Source organism: Nicotiana tabacum, chromosome 20 (genome assembly GCF_000715075.1).
Source record: "Nicotiana tabacum cultivar K326 chromosome 20, ASM71507v2, whole genome shotgun sequence".
Taxonomy (NCBI): domain Eukaryota; kingdom Viridiplantae; phylum Streptophyta; class Magnoliopsida; order Solanales; family Solanaceae; genus Nicotiana; species Nicotiana tabacum.
This window is the reverse complement of record NC_134099.1, coordinates 84552727-84574222: the sequence shown is the minus strand read 5'-3', so window position 1 is coordinate 84574222 and position 21496 is coordinate 84552727. Positions and strand designations below refer to the sequence as shown.

At 39.8% G+C, this 21496-nt stretch overlaps 1 protein-coding gene across 1 annotated transcript; it reads left to right on the top strand.

Moving 5' to 3' along the window:
- The first annotated feature begins 239 nt into the window (after positions 1–239).
- Positions 240–1835, top strand: LOC107818849 (putative WRKY transcription factor 11). Its single transcript, XM_016644899.2, has 3 exons — positions 240–953; positions 1184–1309; positions 1407–1835. The coding sequence occupies exons 1-3, from the start codon at positions 265–267 to the stop codon at positions 1588–1590; spliced, it is 999 nt and encodes a 332-aa protein (XP_016500385.1). The 5' UTR covers positions 240–264; the 3' UTR covers positions 1591–1835.
- Positions 1836–21496: the final 19661 nt, after the last annotated feature.

Below are 21496 nucleotides of genomic sequence, written 5' to 3'. Positions count from 1 at the left end.
AAAGATATGCATATTACTTTGTACTTCCAGCTAAGAGAGTTGTACTCTCAAAGTAATGATTTTCTCTTTAGTGGGGCCTACAAATTCTGCTACCAGCAAAGGAAGAGAGACTTTTATTTTGTCTTTTTGTTTCATCACATAGAAATTATCAAATGATCTCAGCCGTTGATGAAAACATTTGACTCTTACCTGTTCACTCGGTCATCTTTTTTCCTTATATATAATCCCCTCTTCTTATTGTTCTTCATTAAAAAATCTCCAAAAATGGCAGTTGATTTTATTGGGTTTTCAAAAATGAATGAGCAATTAGCTCTTCAAGAAGCTGCTTCAGCCGGTTTAAAATCTATGGAACATTTAATCCGGTTGGTTTCTCATCAACAACAGCAGCAGCCGGTTCAGCTCGATTGCCGTGAGATAACTGACTTCACTGTTTCGAAATTTAAAAAGGTAATTTCTATTCTGGACCGGACCGGTCATGCTCGGTTCCGCCGTGGTCCGGTTCAGGTTCATCCTGATAATTTTACTTCTCTGTCTCTTTCTCCGTCAAATCAGCAGCTGTTGAACTTAGCTCCGGCGAAAGAGACACCTCCACCGCCACATCCGCCACCATCAGTGTCGCCGCCATTAACGGCGTTGACGCTTGACTTTACGAAGCCAAACGTTGACCGTCCGGCGGGAAATTCTAATGCTATTGTTGCTGTGAAGTCAAAGGAGACTTTCTGTATATCTACGCCGATGGCTACTTCGACGAACTCGTCCTCGTTCATTTCGTCGATTACCGGCGAAGGAAGTGTATCAAACGGAAAACAAGGTTCGTCAATGTTTTTGCCTCCGGCACCAGCTGTTTCCGCCGGGAAACCACCAGTAGCCGGTAAAAGATGCCGCGAGCACGAACACTCCGAAGATATCTCTGGCAAATCCACCGGCTCCGGCAAATGTCACTGCAAAAAGAGGTTCGTTGAGCACTTTATTCTTATTCTTTTCTCGCGCGTGTGAGCTACGAAGCGCGTCGTCCCAAAGTGACGTTGCGTGCTTAGGATGCCTTTTTTTCCCTCTTTCTCCGTCTTTGTTGACTTCAATCACACTTACGTTTTTCTAACTCCCGTTAGCTACGTTTTCTAAAAGTATAATTAAAAATGTAGACATTTTAAATTATCATTTGCTTTTTGTTTTATTTTATCAGGAAATCTCGTGTAAAGAAAGTTGTAAGAATCCCAGCGATAAGTTCGAGAATTGCCGATATACCGGGAGATGAGTTCTCGTGGAGAAAATACGGGCAGAAGCCGATCAAGGGTTCACCATACCCACGGTAATTACCATGCACCATCAATCACAGCCATCAGGTTTTTAAATCAGGAAAGACGGATCAAATCTGATGTAATTTTTCTTTTTATATTATATCTCAGGGGATATTATAAATGTAGCAGCGTAAGAGGATGTCCAGCGAGGAAACACGTGGAAAGGGCAATGGATGATCCTGCTATGCTGATTGTGACTTATGAAGGGGAACATCGTCATACGATAGGCGCAATGCAGGAGAACAATTCTCAAATGATGGTGTTTGGGTCAACGGAAGAGAGGAAGGAGTGAAATAGAGGTGTAGGGGTATTTTTGTAGTTTTGGACTAGTTGAGGGGCTGAATTGACATTTGACAAAGAGTTAAAGGTTAAAGGAGTAGAGAGTTGTAGTTGTGGGGTTGGATTTGTATGTAAATTTGGGAAGATTTTAGGGGCAGAAATAGAAAGGGAAAAGTTTAATGTGGAAGTTTCGACTCCTTCGTTTAATACTTATGGAAGGATTAGCTTGAAAGGTTTATAAATTAGTTTTATTTTTCATATGATATTTAATACTTGATGTGCAATTAAATTTTCGACTAATTCGAAGTTATGCAATATAAAATTTATTAAAAGATAAATAATAAAGTTTTTTTCCGCTCGGCGCTCGAACGTTTGTAAGCAAATGTTGACTGAACTGTTATCGAGATTTGTCATCTATGATCTGTCTTCTTCCTAGAGTCTTGTCGTTATACTAAATTAAAAATAAAGAAAAGACAATGAATAATATACTATATTACTTAATGTGGAAGTCAAAAAGGTGGTACAACGAATGGAGTGGGAATATAGATTCGATCCATTTCTTTATTTCTTCATACATGGTTTGACGTTAGAGGGAAGCCCACTCTCTTGTTATATATTTTAAATAAATTGACAAAAGATGGGGTCTCTTAGGGGGCGTTTGGACATAAAAGAGTTATAAAATTCTAAAGTAGGGTGAAATTTTTTTTTAAGTGAAAATAATATTTGAAATTTAAAGTTTGGACATAAATATATTTTTGGGTTATTTTTGAAGTTTTGTGAGTGAATTTGGAAACATAGCTTTTTGGAGTTTTTCAAATTTCCGAAAATTTCTAAAATGTATTTTCAAGTAAAAATTGAAAATTTTATGAACAAACACTAATTTAAAAAAAAGTAAAAAAATTTGAAAAAAATTCTAATGTCCAAACGGGCTCTAGTCATCACCAACTAGCATGATTCCTTGAAGGATTGCCTAAATTAATTAATAAAGTACAAAATGCTTATCTTTCTCGTGTCCACTCTAATTAATTTTTTAACTTTTTGTTGTGGTTCATAATATTATTTTTTTCAAATATCAAAAAGGAATTAATTTTTATTTTTTAAAAAATTGCCCTTAAAATAAACATCTTGATAAGTATTTATTATATTTTCAATAAATAAATTAAAATTTATATAATCATTTATTATTATTAATTAATGTTAAAAGATAAAAAAAATTAATTAAAGTGCACCGAAAGAAAGTATGTATTATCTGTTAAACATTTGATGGGTGTGCAGACCTTTTAATCAATTTTTGTTCATAGATTACTGCAATTTCAAGATAGAATAATATTTCTTAAGGATTTTTTCAAGCAGAAAAGGAAGAGTTAAAAAACTAAAAATATATAGTTGAAGGCTATGTAAATAATTTTATGTGTCTATTGCGTGTGTTTGAAGATCAATATCAATTTCTACTATTTTAGAAATTAGTCTCTATATTCGTACTTTGCCCGAATTATATTTTACGTCAAATGTTACAAAATACCTAAAATATATAACTTTAATATATATTCTAAAAAAAGTGCAACCATATAATATGTACGTAGTTGTAATGATTCAGCTGGTCGTTTTGCGTATTTGAGCCCCATTTTTTTATTTGATGTTTTTCGTATGTTTGACTGTTGTTATGATTTGCGGGGATAATTTGTTTGGTTTCGAGATGATTTTGGAGCTAATTGAAATACTTAGACCTCATTTGTTTACACTTAATGAAGGTCTAAATCTTAATCATTCAAATATTACACATTAAGTGTGCTTATTTTTAAAGTCTGAATCATTGAGATCTTGATCATTAAGTGTATTTATTTTTTAAATTTCACAATAACTTAACGGGTTTGAATAAGACCAAATGATTAAGATCTATAACATAGACTTAATGTAATTAAGATGTTACTATTCACATTCACAATTAATTACCGCCACTACCTACCATTATCAACTACCACCATGCACCACCCACCACCTCCATACTCAGCCACCACCACCATCCTCAAGTATAATCATCAACTGTCATCATTATTGGCGACCACTACTCACCATCCCCATAGTTATAAACTATCACTACCACCACCACTATCATCCTCAACTACAACCATTCACTCACCCACCTCAACTACCACCACCATTATTAACCATAATAGGCAGTACGCATATTATGAACTATCATTACTTTCCTCAACCACTATCCACTATTATCAACTACTACCACCCACCATTCTCAACTATAATCTCCACTACCAATCACTACTACCTACTATTTCGAACCACCACTATCAACCAAAACTACTACCAACCACCACCTTTAGTCGGCATCCACAAATACCACTGATAGCTATCACTACCATCAACTACCATATATTTATTTTAAAAAATATTTTATTGATAAAATATTAAGTAAATTAGTATTTTATTTAGATTTTATATTTATTAATTTTTAAATAAAGATAAATTTTATTCATTCAGATGTTGAAAAATAAACATTCTTAACCATTTAGTATTCATATCTTAATATACATCTTAACATTCAAATGTATATTTAGATTCAGACATCTTAATCTTAATACACATCTTGATATTCAGATGTACATTCAAATTCAGACGTATTAATCTTTTAAAAAAAAATGAGGCCTAGTTCTTTTGTTGGAAGCTTAAGTTGTAAGAGTTGACCAATATTTGACTTTTATTTAAACGACCTAGGATTCGTGATTTGATGATTCCAATAGATATGCATGGTAATTTTGTACTTAAGCATATGTCCGAACCTGAATTTGGAGGTTCCTAGAATATTTTGAGGTCAATTGTCAAAGTTGATAATTTGAAAGTATGAAAAATTACTCATAGTTGACTTTATAGTTATTGAAATTCGTGTGGGATTGAGCCTCAGGATATGTTTGCGTGGTGATTTATGACTTGTATGCAAAATTTGGGGTCATTCCGAGTTGGTTAGACGTGGTTCGGCATGAGTTTGAAGGTTGAAAGTTTAAACAGTTCATTAAGTTTGAATTGAGGTGCGATTTGTAGTTTTGATATTACTTTGTATGTTTTAAGACCTCGAGTAGGTCCGTGTCATATTTTTGGACTTATTGATATGGTTAGACGAGATCCCGGGAGGCTCGGGTGTATTTCGGATGGGTTCCAGACCATTTTGATGCATGTTGGCAGATCTGGTGTTGGTGCATCGCACCTATGGAGAAGGGGTGCGCAGGTGAGAAGTCGCACATGCAATCAATGGGATCACGGTTTCAAAGAAGAGGCTGGTAGGATATGGTCACTTTTACGAAGGTTGGTTGCTTCTGCGAGGGGGTTCGAAGATGCAGACATCACATTTGCGAAAAGGGTCCGCACTTGCAAGGTTTGGCCGGCTGAGATAAGAGCACAAATACGCAATTGTGGACCGCACATACGGGCTCACAGATGTGAGAATTTTATTCGCAGAAGCGAAGATCATTGGGCAGTCTTATATTCCAAAGGGTTAACTCATTTTTCATTATTTGGAGTTTTGGAGCTCTCTTAGAGATGATTTTTTGAGAAATTTTTACCACACTTTGGAAGTAAGTTATTTCAACTTGATTCTGATATTATATCTTATTTCTTCAAGGATTATTACACAATGATTATGGTTTTTGAAAGAGAAATTTAGAAGTTTTGACTATAGATTTTGGAGAGTGAAAATTAGAGCTTTGGGTCTCGATTTGGACTTAATTTTGGAATTTAATCATATATTTAAACTCGTGGGGTTATGGTTAATTGGGATCTACCCTTTGACTCGAATTTTTACCATGTGATTCCGGGTTGACTTTTATTTACTTTTGGTGATTTGACTAAAGATTGTAACTTTACTATTTGGAATTGATTCCTACGGCTTTAATTTGACGTTATTGAGTTATTTTTTGCTAGATTTGAGACGATCGAAGGTGGTTTCTAAAGGAAAGGTGATTTTAGAGGGTTGATTCTGCCTGTTTAAGGTAAATATCTTGACTAATCTTGTGTGAGAGAATAACCATAAGGATTGGACCTTATTTGTAAAATTGTAATGTATGTAAAACGACGTATATGCGAGGTGATGATCGTAAATGTGGGTGCTATGTATAAAAATTGAGCAGATTAGACTCTAAGCTTTTACAATGCCTTAATCTGATTATGTTCCTCTATGATACATGTGTAAATCTTTGTATGACTACACGAGCTTGTTCTTTCATGCTAGAGATCATGTTTTAGGATTATTATCTCCTAATTAGCCAAGATGGGCATTTGTAAAATCATTGCTAAATTGATTTAGCCATAGTCATGTCTTATATTTTAAGCATACATCCGCACTTTAATATTTTTATGTCCTCGTTCACCTTATTGATGAATTGTGGGAATATGTCTCTTCAATATATATTGTTATCTTGAATTTGTTATGATCATGGCACATATGGACATGTTGAGCGGATTGATTGAGTGTTAGCACTAGGTTTCTCCTATGCGGATATTGTCATTGTGATGATGTATGGGGCATAAGGGTAGCATTCTTGATTTTGATGATGGATGGAATATAAGGGTGGCATTATCCATTAGATGATATTGTTATTACTATGGTACGAGATTTTTGCTGTACAACATGTGGATATGGATCCATCCCCTAGTGTCGCCCTCTCATGTTTCTCTCTTGACGGTGTACATATGGATTATGGCACTGATTGGTGTGATTGATATTGATGGACTATAAGGGTGACATTCTTGTTGGATGTGCGGAGTATAATGATGGCATTATGTATTTATGATGAGTGAAGTATAATGGTTGCTTCTTGATCATACAAGTGAATTCGTTATGCTTGTCATGGATTATACATGATTTTACGTTGCTTTTAATATATTACTCTTGCCTCTATTATTGACTGATAATTCTTTTGTCAAAATGGAATTACCTGTGATGAGCTGATAACTCTTGCTTCGTTGAGTTGATGGTAGTACATCTTGTTATATTTTTGTTTCCAGTTATTTGATATATTGCACAGGTTCATTGACTAGTGAGTATCACATGACTTGAACCTTGTCACTACTTCACCGAGATTAGTCTTGATACTTACTAAGTACATATTATTCCGTACTCATACTACACTTCTACGCATTTTTGTCCAGATCTGGGTGTTGATAGCAGTGGACCTTGTGAGTGAGCTTTTGATATCTTCAAGAGGATTCATGGTAGTATTGCATGGACGCCACAGACCCTTGGAGTCCCCTTACCTTATTTCATACTATTATATTACTTTAGACAACATTGTACATTGAGACTCGTTATGTATTCAGTTTAGAGCTCATAACTCTGTACTGCCTGAATTTTGGGGGTTTGATTTATGTACCTCTATACTGGCTTTATTGGAGCTTTATTCCGCTATTTATCTTAGATTCAGAATTATTATATCATATTTGTTGTTTTATATTATTGTGTGATTTATTTATCTAGTCTTGGAGGTTAGGTGTCATCACAAACTTTGGTGAGATTTTAGATCGTGACAAATTGGTAGCAACGCTCTAGGTTCATAGATTCTACGAGTCATAAAAAAGTCTAGTAGAGTCTTGCGGATAGGTACAGAGATGTCTATACTTATATTTGAGAAGCTACCAGACTATTAGGAAACTTCACTTTCCTTCATAATTTATTGTGCGAATTTGTTTATTCCATAGTTTGAATCTTTACTCTTATATTATTTCACAGAGGGTGAGGACACAATCTATGTGATTGGCTGAGCAGGCACCAAATCCCCATGTTAAAATCGCGAGATGCTAGGGCCGAGGTACAGATCGGGGTGGAGCACACACTGTAGATAGGGCCCCTACTAGAAAACCAGTAGCTCTAGTTGAGGAGCAGGAGCCAGATCATGTTGAGCAGGTAGGATCCGCTCGGCCACCTGAGGGGCCTATTGCTACACCGAGACTTTCTGAGACTTTGGCTCACTTTGTAAATATGTTTGAGAGCTTGACTCAAGTAGGGCTGATTGCGGTTACACCAGCTACTTCACAGGCTGGGGAGGAGCTCAAACTCCTGCCACACATATAGCAGAGCAGCTGGCTCATGTTTATCAGACACCGAGTGTTATGCCAGTAGTTACAGTTCAGCCCGAGATAGAGCCAGTTGTGTCTGCAGAGGAGCAGAAGAGGATGGAGATATTTTAGAGACTTCATCCTTCCTATTTTAGTAGAGGGGCTACTGAGGATGCATGAGGTTTCTTGAATCAGTGTCATCATACTCTATGTACTTTGGGTTTGGTGGAGTCAAGCGGGTTCAACTTTACTACCTTTAAGTTGACAGGGCCGACATAATGATGGTGGCACACTTATGAGATGAGTAGGCCAGCTGGCACAACACCACTTACATAGTCCTGGTTCTTACATCTTTCCTTGGGGGAGTTTATCCTACATAACAACATGGATGAGTTATGTAGTGAGTTTGAGCATTTGCGCCAGGAGGGTATAACTATGACCCAGTATGCTATGAGGTTTACAAAGCTATCACGCTATGAAACTCCTTTGGTTTCTACCTAGAATAAAAGGGTCCGTACATTTATTGAGGGACTCACCTATAGCCTTAAATTTGGGATGGCACGGGAGATAGAAATTGAGACTGCATTTCATCAGGCTATCGAGATTAGTAGGAGGTTAGAGTGTATCTATAGGCAGGAGAGGGATACTAAGAAGCCTTGTGGTTTTGGAGGATTTAGTGGCTCCTACTCTAGGGCTAAGGGTCAATATGGTAGAGGTCATTCAGCTGACTAGTTCATCCAGCACTTCAGGTCTTACATAGTGCTCCAGCTAGCCATGGATTTCAGAGCACTCGTACCAGACATTCATCCTTCAATGCACCTCTCGCACGGGGTTCTTACATTGATTATTCTAGTCGTTTGGGACAAACTCAGTTCCAGCAGCCACGTCTGTGGAGAGGTTGTTATGAGTGTAGTAATATGAGGTATATCATGAGAGATTTTTCCAGACTTCGGATGAGTGTAGCTCAGTAGGATACCTAGGTTATGATTCCCGCTCTAGATATTACACCACCAATACAGCCAGCTAGATGTGGGGGACAAGCGGGTAGAGGTTGTCCTAGATGGGGAGGCAAAGCCCGTTGTTATGCTTTCCTTGGTAGGACTGAGGCAGTTGCATCAAATGCAACCATTACAGGTATTGTTCTTGTCTATTATAGAGATGTTTCCCTATTATTCGATCCAGATTATACTTATTCATATGTGTCATCCTACTTTGCTTCATATTTTTAATATGTCTCGTGATTCTTTGGATACTCCTATTTTTGTGTCTACACCTGTTGGGGTTTTTATTGTGGTTGATTGTATATATCGTTCTTGTGTGGTCACTATTGGGGGCTTTAAGATGGGGGTTGATCTTTTGCTACTTAATATGATGGACTTTGATGTGATTTTGGATATGGATTAGCTATCTTCGTACTATGCTATTCTTGATTGTCACGCTAAGACCATGACATTGGCTATGTTAGAGTTTCCAAGGTTGGAATAGAGGGTTCCTTGTGTCATATTCCTAGTAGAGTGGTTTCTTTTCTGAAGGCTCAACGGATGGTTGAGAAGGGATAATTGGCATACTTAGCTTTTGTTATAGGTGTTAGTGTTGATACTCATACGGTTGATTTAGTCCCCTTACTAAGAGAGTTTATGGATGTATTTCCTGCTAACCTACCGGGTATGCCACCCGATAGGGACATTAATTTTGGTATTGATTTGGCACCGGACACTCAGCCTATATATATTCCATCATATCACATGACTCCAGTAGAGTTGAAGGAATTAAATGAACAGTTGCAGGGATTGTTGAATAAAGGTTTCATTAGGCAAATGTTTCACCTCGGGGTACACCAGTACTATTTGTGGAAAACAAATATGGTTCTATAAGAATGTGCATTGATTACAAACAATTTAACAAGGTGACCATCAAGAATAAGTATCTAATGCCTCACATTGATGACTTGTTTGACCAGATTCAAGGTGCTAGAGCATTCTCCAGGATTGACTTGAGATAAGGGTATCATCATTTGAAGATCAGAGCTTCAGACATTCCTACGACAGTTTTCAGGACCCGTTATGGGCATTATGAGTTCTTGGTGATGTCATTTGGCTTGACCAATGCCCCAATAACATTCATGCATTTGATGAACAATGTGCTCCAACCTTATTTGGATTCTTTTATCATTGTGTTCACTGATGATATCTTGATATATTCCCTTAATAAGGAGGAATGGTCTCGCCCAAACTCACACCACAAATATAGGTGGTGAGGCGGTCGAAGCAATAATAATAACCCAATGCAAGTCGCGGTCGAATCCATAGAGATTTAGGATTGGGATTAGGTATATATTTAGTGTAATTGTATGATGTGCCTCAAATTACACTTTCACATTCTTGATTGTTGTTTCTATTTCTACTCTAAGCTCTTGATTGCAATTATAAAACTAGCAGACAATATTTTTTATTTTGGTTATTTTTTAAATGATAAAAGATCTAGGGTCTTGACTTCCACCTAGGTGGTTATCTACTCGGTTGTAAACTCTAGGGCAAGCTTGTTTAGTTGGGGTTATAATATAGCCATCACACGCAATTACCCACTTTATACCTCTCGGTAGTTTGAGTGATTTTGCCCAATTTGGCTTTCTCAAGTCCAAATGAGTATTGCACAAAACAATTATTGTATGCTGAAGTTGTGTCTTACTATCTCTAGATTTGACCCTTTAATTGGGGCTATCAATTTCTTGAGTTCACCCTAATTTCTTGTTAGTCAAGTTTTTCTAGACTTAGTCTCTCTTTCTCAAGTAGAGACTAAATCAATAAGGCATGAATCAATGTTTGCAACTATTAATTCTTGAATTCAAGCAAGAACTAGGCTAAATATCACTAACCCAATCACAAACAAGCCTTAAATCAAACACATATTAAGTACCCACACTAGGGTTGGGCTATGATAATAGGCTAGATTTATGTAATTGGTCGACTGTTTATGCCCTAGCTTGACTATGTTTCGCTGTTATAAGATAGTAAATGATGATAAAATGGCTCTAATTGTGAATTTGATGATTTGCAGGAGCGAGTTGCATGTATGAGGATTTAAAACTGTAATTGGAGCTAAATCGGAGCAAGAGAAGCCCCTAGGAGTTGAGTACGTGGGAAGACGCAAGAAAGAATAGTTGAAATGAAGACCCAGACTAGCGCGACCGTGCTAGCCTAGGAATTCGAGGCAGAATGGTAGGCCATATGCGCGGTCATTAGCGCGTCCACTAGCACGACCGCACTAGCCCAGTTCTGGAAAAATAAACTTCAGGGGTAAACTTGGAAGTTCGAGGGTAAATCCATTTAACCTATAGAAGGTCCAGCTCGCCCAAGGGAACATTATCAAGGTTTTCATAGCTTAGTTCAAGAAGAGGGGAGGCAAGAGGCAAGGAGGATAATTCAACATCAAGTTCTTCCTTTCTTCCTTTTGTGTTTTACTATTTGTGATGAATTTGACTATTGTTATGATAAACACTAGTATGAGTAGCTAAATATTTAGTCTAAGGTTTTGATGGAACCTATTGAAGGATAAACTTCTTGTTATGTTAATATGGTTTGCCCAGTTTAATCTCTATTTGTTCAACTATGTTCTTATTGTAGTTAATTGATAGGATCCTCAATTAGTTGTGCCTATTTAGTGTGCATAACTCGGGAGAGAGTGCATAGTTAGGTAATTGTTGAACAAAACCACTCCCAAAGTATATGAGGGATCAATAACCGAGGGTTTAAAGGCGGGATTAGGGATAATAAAGCCTTGGGTGCAATCTAAAGTGAGCTGTAATAAACAAAGCTAGCTAGCGTAACTCGGGAGAGTGCGTCTAGTAAATTATCGTGATTACTCGGGAGAGATTTACGGTAATAAGATTGCTCATGATTGATAGAGACGATTAGGCAATTCTATGTGAAACATAGCCGGAAGGGATTCCATCAATAGGGGAAATCATAATCTTAGAACCTTCTCTTAATTGTTTATAACTTAATCATAGTTAGTTTTCAGTTGCTTAATTACATTCATTCTTAGTTAGTAGAAACATCCTCAATTGTTATTCAGAACGTTTGGGAAGTTGATTACGTAGAATTTCGTAAATCTAACGAGAGTAATTGATAGGTTAATTCCTTGTGGGTTCGACTCTGGACTAAATACTCATATTATATTTGCAACGTCCGCGTGTCCTTTTTATTAGGCATAGTTGGGCGTGATCAAATTTTGGCGCCATTGCCGGGGAATTTAATGGTGTTATCAATTATAATTGAAATAAATACAAAAATTCTTAGTGTAGTCAGTTTTCTCTTTACCCAATCTATACATTGAAAGTTTAATGTTGGTTGACTTGGTTGTACAGGTGCATGCCTAGAAACTCATCGAGAACTGGTGAAGTATTTGAAGCATCAGATCCCGAGAAAGTTTTCAAGGCCTTGAATCAGGCCAACCAGAAAAACAAACAATAACAAACAACTAAACAATTCGAACCAGACATAGGGGACAAGGGGGTAGACCAAGCTGCGCCAATAGCGCCTGTGGCACCTCTTGTGCCAAAGGCGGCTCTATATAATTGGGCACAACCCATAATAGAGAACTTGGCCACATCGATTTTAGTCCAGCAGATACAGGCTGAATCGTTTAAAATCACAAACAACATGCTGCACTTGTTGCAAAACAAGGGACTATTTTCAGGGTCACAAGTCGAAGATCCTCAACAACACTTGAAGAATTTCCTGTCAATCTGCAAAACTCAAAGGCAGCCCAACGTAACTCAAGAAACAATCAAGCTGCTATTATTTCTATTGTCAGTGAGAGGAGTTGCCCAGACCTGGCTAAACTCACTCCCCATTAATTCCATAAAAACTTGGGAGAAGTTAGTAAAGCAATTTGTGAACAAGTTCCACCCACCCAACAAGACTGCTCAACAAATTGATGAAATTGTGAGTTTCAAACAGAGACCAATGGAGACACTGCATGAAACACGGGAACGATTCAAGGGGATGCTAGCTATATGTCCTTACCATGGTATTCAGATCTGATATTGGGACAACGGTTCTACATGGGATTGTCAGATAACGTGAAGAGTAAAGTTGATGCTTCAGCTGATGGAGCATTTTTGAGCAAAACATGGAGAGAAGGCCAGAGTTTGCTTGACAAGATGGCACAGAATTCAAGGTGGACAACCAGGAATGCACCTATCACTCCAGTGGTTCACTCAGTGCCCTTAAATCCATATAATACTCTTGCTGAAAACATGGCTACGTTAATGACACAGATGAGTGTACTCACCAAAAAAGGTGGAAGAGTTAGGGCAAAAGCAGTGGGTACACATTGTAGATACTACCAATGAGGGATTATGCACATCTTACATTAGTCAGCCAATTGGTAACCGGTGAAATGCAGAACATGATCATCATCACTACCCTGAGGACATGAATTATGTGTCTAATTATAGAGGCGAGAGACAGGGTGGTCAAAATTGGGGCCAACAAAATCAGCCATACAGGCCAGTCCAGCCACAGTTCAACAATGGAAACATGAGAGGTATGAAACCTCCTAATAATATGACACCTTATCCAAGGCCACAGGGATATAATAATCAAAATCAGCAGTAGGGGTATCATCCTCCTCAGCAACAGCATGGTGGACGACAGGAATATGGGTTTGCTAGACTCGAGGCAATGATGCAGTATGTTATTGGGTCAAATGCAAAGATCAGTGACAGAGTAGATGCACATGATTCTACAATTAAGAATATTGAAGTGCAGATGGGCTAGATTTTGATGTATTTGAATAATCGTCCTCATGGGACATTACCTGTAGACACTCAAATAAATCCAAAAAATCAAGGTCCGAAGCAGCTGATGACAGTGAGTCTACGTAATGGCATAGACTTAGACTTGGAGCAAGAGAGGTACCGAGAAAGCAGACAGGCTGAGACACTTGTACCAGTGCCCATTGAGCTGGATGAGTCAATGAAACTAACTGAGGTGACAGTACAGCCTACCTAGGAAGAACATAACACACAAATTGAAGTTGAGAGAGAGGCTGAGACAACCCAGGAATCGATAATTGAAGTGGTAGCTGACAAAGAAAATACCCAAATCATTGGGAAGAAGAGACCCCTCGCATCATTCCCATATAGGCTGGCTAAGTACCAAAAAGAGAAACAATACAAGAAATTCTTGAAGATGCTGAAACAAATCCAGGTAAATATTCCATTGATAGATGCTTTGAAGGAGATGCATGGTGATGCAAAAATGATGAAGGACTTGATGTCCCGAAAGTTGGATTTCCAAGATTTGGCCACGGTGACGCTGACTCATACCTGCAGTACGGTGGTGATGAGACCAATTGCTGAGAAGTTGTCTGATCCATGGAGTTTCACAATTCCATGTACCATTGGTAATTTTGATTTCGCCAAAGCACTGTGTGATTTGGGGGCTAGCATAAATCTTATGCCCTTGGCGATCTATAAGAGGTTGGGTATTGGAAGAGCTAGACCCACGTATATGTTGTTGCAGCTGGCTGACAAGACCGTGAAAAGACCTTTTGGTATCTTGGATGATATGTTGATTCAGGTAGGGAAATTTGTGTTCCCTGCAGATTTTGTGATCCTAGACTGCAAGGTGGATGAAGAAATTCCCATAATTTTGGGAAGGCTGTTCTTGGCCACTGGAAGAGCTCTCATTGATTGTGAGACTTGGGAGCTCAAGATGAGATTGAACGATGAAAAGATAACATTCAATGTGCAGAAATCTATGAAGCGACCAAGTGAATTCGCCAGTTGCTCTCTTATTGATGCTGTGGATGTAATCGTAGAAGCTGATGATGAGATGCTGACTATTGAGGACCCTCTGGCTACATGTCTGATGAATTTAGATGAGGTGAATGGAGAAGAACTGACAGAATGGGTGTTGGCGTTAGAGGGCAGAGGGTTCTAGGATAGAACCCTTGAATTTGAGCCCTTGCACTTAGAAAATAGAGAAACTCCTCCAGCCAAGCCATCCATTGAAGAACCACTAAAGCTAGAATTGAAGCCACTGTCCGCCCATCTCAGGTATGAGTTCCTTGGACCTAACTCCACATTACCTGTTATTATCTCATCTAGTTTGTTAGATGTGCAGGCACAACAACTTTTGCAGGTACTCAAGGAGTGTAAGACTGCCATTGGGTGGACCATGGCAGACATTAAGCGGATCAGCCCTGCATATTGTATGCATAATTCTGCTAGAAGGGGGCACAAACCTTCCAGGGAACACCAAAGAAGGCTGAACCCCAACATGAAGGAAATGGTGAAGAAAGAAGTGATAAAGTGGTTAGATGCGGGAATCATTTTCCCAATCTCTAACAGCACCTGGGTTAGCCCGGTTCAATGTGTGCCTAAGAAGGGTGGCATGACGGTGGTCAAAAATGATAACAATGAACTGATCTCTACGAGAACCGTCACGGGCTGGAGAATTTGCATGGACTATAGAAAGTTAAATCTAGCCACCCGGAAAGACCACTTCCCACTTCCCTTCATTGATCAGATGCTAGACAGATTGGCAGGGAGGTCACACTTCTGTTTTTTGGATGGGTACTCAGGGTACAATCAAATCTCCATTGCACCAGAGGACAGAGAGAAGACCTCCTTCACTTGCCCATATGACATTTATGCTTTTTGGAGGATGCCTTTTGGCCTATGCAATGCACCTGCCATATTCTAAAGGTGCATGATGGCCATATTCACTGACATGGTAGAAGACATAATGGAGGTATTCATGGATGATTTCTCAGTGGTGGAAAACTCATTCGAGGAGTGCCTTATCAACCTGACTCGTGTGCTGAAACGGTGTATTGAGACTAACCTGATTCTTAATTAGGAGAAGTGTCATTTCATGGTACAAGAGGGCATAGTCTTGGGACCCCAAGTATCACGTAAAGTAATCGAGGTGGATCTTGCTAAAGTTGATGTGATAGCAAAGCTGCCCCTCCAACTTCAGTCAAGGCAATCAGGAGCTTCCTCGGGCATGCCGATTTCTACCAGAGATTCATAAGAGACTTCTCAAAAATTGCCAACCCTCTCTGTAACTTGTTAGAAAAAGATCACCCCTTCTTATTTTTTGATGATTGCAGGGTAGCATTTGAGGAGTTGAAAAAGAGGCTAGTCACAGCACCCATCATTGTTGCCCCCGACTGGGAGCAACCATTCACACTCATGTGACACGCTAGTGACTACACAGTGGGGGTAGTGCTGGGACAACGGAAAGAGAAGCTAATGCATCCAATCTACTATGCTAGTAGAATGGTGAGTGGAGCCCAGTTGAACTACACCGTGACTGAGAAGGAGATGTTGGTTGTGGTGTTTGCTTTCGACAAATTTAGATCGTACCTGATTGGCTCTAAGGTAATTGTATACATTGATCATGCAGCTCTCAGGTACTTGATTGAGAAGAAGGAGTCCAAACTATACCTAATTCGTTGGGTGCTATTACTACAAGAGTTTGACCTCAAAATTCGTGATCGTATGGACACAGAAAACCAAGTCGCTGATCATCTATCACGACTTGAGGGAGCTGAAAACTCAGTTGAGGTTGAGGATATTTTGGAAACCTTTCCAGACGAGCAACTGCTCGCTACTAGTCTTGAGGAAGTGCCATGGTATACAGACTTTGCAAACTACCTGGCCAGCGGTATAGTTCCCTATGACCTTACCTCTGTACAAAAAAGGCTTTATCGTGACTGCCGCATGTATTATTGGGATGAACCTTACCTATTTCGAATATGTGTTGATAATATGATCCGGAGGTATGTCCTCGAGATAGAACAATCTTCTGTTTTGCAGGCATGTCATGCATCGACGTATGAAGGGCATTTTGGAGGAGTCAGGACAACCACGAAAGTGCTAGAGGCCAGTTTCTTTTGGCCAACAGTGTTTAAAGATGCGCACCAATAGGTGAAGGGCTGCAATGAATGTCAGTGAACCAGGAACATTTCCCGTCTCCATGAGATGCCCATGAACCCGATTCAAGAGGTGGAAGTGTTTGATGTCTGGGGGATTGATTTTATGGGACCCTTTGTCAGCTCCTTTGGTAATAAGTACATACTTGTTGCTATGGATTACGTGTCCAAATGGGTTGCAGCTGCAGCATTTCCCACTAATGATGTAAGAGTGGTGGTGGGATTTTTGAAGAAGAACATATTCACCCATTTTGGGACCTCGAGAGCGATTATCTGTGACAGAGGCACCCACTTCTGTAATTGAGCCTTCGAGAAGTTGCTAGCGAAGTATGATGTACGCCATAAGGTGGAAACACCATATCACCCGCAGACCAGTGGACAGGTGGAAGTGTTTAATAGAGAGATAAAAAGTGTACTGACCAAGACTGTAAATGCCACAAGAACTGATTGGGCGAAAAATCTAGATGATACACTTTGGGCTTATAGAACTGCTTTTAAAACACCAATTGGTATGTCACCATATAAGTTGGTGTTTGAGAAGGCCTACCACTTACTAGTGGAACTTGAACATAAAGCTTGGTGGGCACTGAAACAGCTGAACCTAGACATTGAAGCTGCGGGCACAACGAGAATCACTGAATTACATGAGCTTGACGAGTTCCGATATTTGTTTTTGGAGAGAAAAAGGTTGTACAAGGAAAGAATGAAGAGATTGCACGATCAGAACATTGTTGAGCGACATTTCAGCCCCGGGGACACGATTTTGCTCTATAATTCAAGATTAAGGCTATTCCCAAGTAAGCTTAAGTCACGATGGTCTGGTCCATTTCGAGTGGTCGAAATATTCCCTTCAAGGGCTATAGAGATTGTCTCAGAGAAAGACTCTCACACGTTTAGAGTCAATGGGCAGAGATTAAAGCTATATGTAGGCATGAAGGAACCAAAGGAAGTGTCAAAGATCCACCTGACGGAACCTCAGAGGTCGAGCGAGCCTTAAATGTGCTTGTCTGCATCGTGCCACGATGTTAAATCTGGCGCTACATGGGAGGCAACCCATTGAATTGTTGAAATCGTCATGCCACGACATTAACTAAGGCACTGGTTGGGAGGCAACCCAACGATAGTAGTAGTTGTTAATTGTGAGTTTTGGAAAGTACTAACCAATGTAGGTGATAATGGGCGGGTGATAAGGCCATCGAAAGTGGTAAGAACAGCTGAAAAATATGAAAAAAACGTGCCCAGGAGCTCGCCCGCGCTATAGGTCGCGCTACAGGCCGCGCATATGGGCAAGTGTTCTGCCTCAGCCAAAAAATACTAGCACAACCGTGCTGATGAACGCGCATATGAACGCGCTACTAGCGCGACCGCGCTACAGGCTACGCTAGTGGCCACGAATCGCCTAGTGTTTTTCCTGGACTAGCGCGGCCGCGCTCGTACCGCGCTAGTCCCGTCCAAGTCTGATGCATTTTGTTTGTTATTTTAATTTTTTTTATGTTAACTTTTTTTTACTTTAGTCTAAATTACCCCCCTCCCCCATCTAATAACCTCCCCCTTCACTCCCAAATTCCCCCCACCGATACAAACAACTTCCCAACCCTAAACCCCTTCTTCTTCAAAGAACTCCCCTCCTCTCCAACCTCACTTTCCCAGGTCTCAATCCACATTCCCCTATACTTTTCTTTTCTTCTCCCCACAATCTATTACTACAGGTATGAGTTCCTTGTTCCATTTCCCCTTTTTCTTTTAATTTTTTTCTTTTTTTTCCAGAAGTTCGTGTGTTTTTAGTTTTTCATTTATGTAGTTTTTTTTTATTAGTAGAATTGCTAACATATGTTGTAGTGTTTGTGGGTGGTAAGATTGGTGGAGTGTAGCTGCACTTATATGTGATTTTGGAGGATATTGTAGTGGTGTTAAGGTTGGAACATGTGTGAATGGGGTGTGAGTGTATAACGCCCATAAGGTGTTTGTGTAAAGGCCTCAGTGAACATAATTGCATAGATTATGACCACTTATGCTTGTGAAGTCTGAGTAACCGCATTGTGTCACAATTTTGTATTGGGCTGTGCTAATGTTCTCCCGTTTTTCAGGTACTATGGCTCCATCTCGGAAATGTTGCACCACAAATGCCTCTTCTAGCAGCCAAGCTGGTTCATCTAGGGTGAACGGGTCCTCCCCTGCTCATCCCTTTGATAGCAGCGGGTTTGTCTCTGCTAAGGTTAAGGACCGCTTCGCGGATAAGGCCACTAAAAAACTGATTCAGGAAAGGGGAATTGACATATGATCGGTCCAGTTTAACTGCCCTTACATGTATACTGAGCTGGTGAGGCGAGGGTTGCAAACTTTCATTGATGAGTCGGGCGAGGGCAGTGTAATGGTTGTGCGAGAATTTTACGCCAATGTGAAGGATCATGTCAATGTCGTAGTCACGGTGCATAGAAAGACGGTGAATGCCTTTGTTGAGGCTCTGCGGATGGCGTACCAGCTGCCCCTCCTGTGGATCCTTATGATGACTATTATGAGGGGTATGGCCGCTCACACACGCAGTGGGCAATGTTCTTTGAAACGATCTGTGTACCCGGGAAAAAGGTGGTTTGGATGAAGTATGGTGAGAAGTTTCACTCCTCGGCACTAACCTTTGAAGGGAAGTGCTGGTTGTATATTATCAACAACCGTCTGATCCCGTCCTCCAACACTACGGAGGTGAATGGCCCTCGAGTGGCTTTGAATTGGTGCTTCATCAATGGTCACAACTTCGACGTGGCCAAAATGATTCATGAGGAGATGTTCACTTGCTGTCCAGTCAAAAGGTATGAGTTCTTTTTCCCTTCATTGGTTACTAAACTTTGTAGGGAAGCTCGGTTGCTGGAAAATCTGGTGATGGATGGGCTAATGCCAAAATATCGCAAGTTCCGGGCAGACAAGGTAACCACTGTTAAGGAGCCGGCGGCAGCAGGTGGTGAGAATAGTAGTGACTCTGATGACTCTGAGAAAGAGGAGGCTGAGCAGGAGGAATGAGGGCCGAGCCACAGGCCCATGAGCAAATTGCAGCAGCTGCAGCACCATCTAGGACTGCAACACCGTCTGGAGCTGCTCGGATTTCCTGGTTCACCACTTTGGAGCAGGAGGTGGCTGGGTTGCGTACCTCAGTAACTGACTTGGGTGCCCATGTTGACGCGGTGGTTGAACGACAGGTGAAATCGGTGAAGAAAATCTTAGGCTGGCTGAGAGCTTTGGGTCGTGCTTGCAATTTGAACCCAGACACCGTCTCCGATCAGGAGTGACCTTTCAGGAAAGTTCCTTTACCTCACTGTTCCTTAATTTTTTTATGCCATGAGGACATGGCTACCTCTTAAGTGTGGGGTGAGGGATACTTCAATGTTTGTATGTACATGTAAAAAATTTGATTGTTTGATGTTTCTTCTTCTTGATTGTGGTTTGAGTGATAGTTAATTTAGGTAAGTTTAAAGTAGGTAAGTTGACTTATCCCGACGACGGATCTCTTTCGACGGGGTTCTTGAGGGACTAAGTCGACGTAAAAATCTAAAAAAAAAGAAAAAAAAAAGAAAAAAAAAGAATAGGGAGACTCTTCCTGATGACGGATCCGTTAGACAATTTTTTGAGGGAAGTAAGTCTAGAGAAAAAACCAAAAAGATTTTTTTATTTTTAGGTAGTGTAGTAACTCCCCCTTGGTTTTTCTTTGGGCCACGGTTCTTTTCCAAGGGTTTAGCTTGAACCAGGTGTAGGTAGTTTTTGTCTATTTTGTTTTTTTTAGTATTTAGTTAGTATTGATGGGCTACGAGCTGAAATCGAAAGAGAAACCCTTGGCGTTGATACACCTGAACACAATAGACACTAGTTTGTAATGCTTAGTCTCAGTGGTTGATTCTTGCTAAAGTGCCTTAAATTTTATGTTTGTCACTGACTTGAATACTTAAACGAGAGTGTCTTGATAAGCCAATCTGGAGTGAGTCATGTGCCATGTGTGTGTGAGTTATACTGTATTCTATGCTTTACATTTGATGCCTAGAACTTGCCCTGTGTGTTTGCAAAGCGAAATAGTAGTTTCATTCAGTCTTAGAAGTGATATAGGCATTTCTTTGTTGAGCCAGACATATAAAGTAAACCCACCTAAATGTAATACATCGTAGTCAACCCCGTTGATCCTATAAGCCTGTTTCTTTGGCAACCACACTGTGAACCTTAGCCAATAGTTTGAATGGACATCTGTTTGAACCCCTTTACCTCCCATAAGCACTTGAATGGTATTGAAATTATGCAAAAGCAAAAATGTGGGGTGGTGGTTTGGTTTTTGAGTGGAACCGATGAAACAGAGGAAAGGTGTAGTGTTTGGACAAGTAAAAGAATAAGCACCACTTAAATTTTTTTTGAGCAAATGTAATAGTCGATAAGTGGTGGTTTGTTACAATTGCACCTAATGGAGTGGGATGTTGTAAATAAAAATTGGGGGGGGGGGGGCATCTGGTTGACATAAGTATGGTTTTAAAGGTTAATGTGATTGTATTAAAAGTGCTTAGGGAGGTTAGACACTATATCCAAATATATCCTACCCGTCCCTTAACCTACATTACAACCAAGCGAAGTCCTAATTGATCTTAGACTGAGTGGGCTCGATTAGTAGAGTAGTACACTATGGGCAAGCTTATGGTGCGTGTTTGTAGCATGTGAATGTTCTTTGTGAGAGTGAGCGAATTTTGTTTATCTACGTTTCTAATTGTTCTTGAAGTTAATATTTGTAAAACTACTCTCTTCTGTGATGTGAGGGCATGTGATTCACGAAGGAAAGGCGAGTCTTGACCTCTGTAAAGGGTAATTTGAGTAAGTATGAATATTGCATGGCACGTGAGAGTCGACTTTTTAGGCGAAGAGTGTTCACTACTAGGCGTAAC

What these genes read in the sequence shown, in the direction of transcription:
- LOC107818849 (XM_016644899.2), top strand. Translation starts at nt 265, where the DNA reads ATGGCAGTTGATTTTATTGGGTTTTCAAAAATGAATGAGCAATTAGCT. An exon ending in AAATGTCACTGCAAAAAGAG is followed by an intron (nt 954 to 1,183) that starts GTTCGTTGAGCA and finishes TTATTTTATCAG; the next exon opens with GAAATCTCGTGTAAAGAAAG. An exon ending in AAGGGTTCACCATACCCACG is followed by an intron (nt 1,310 to 1,406) that starts GTAATTACCATG and finishes ATTATATCTCAG; the next exon opens with GGGATATTATAAATGTAGCA.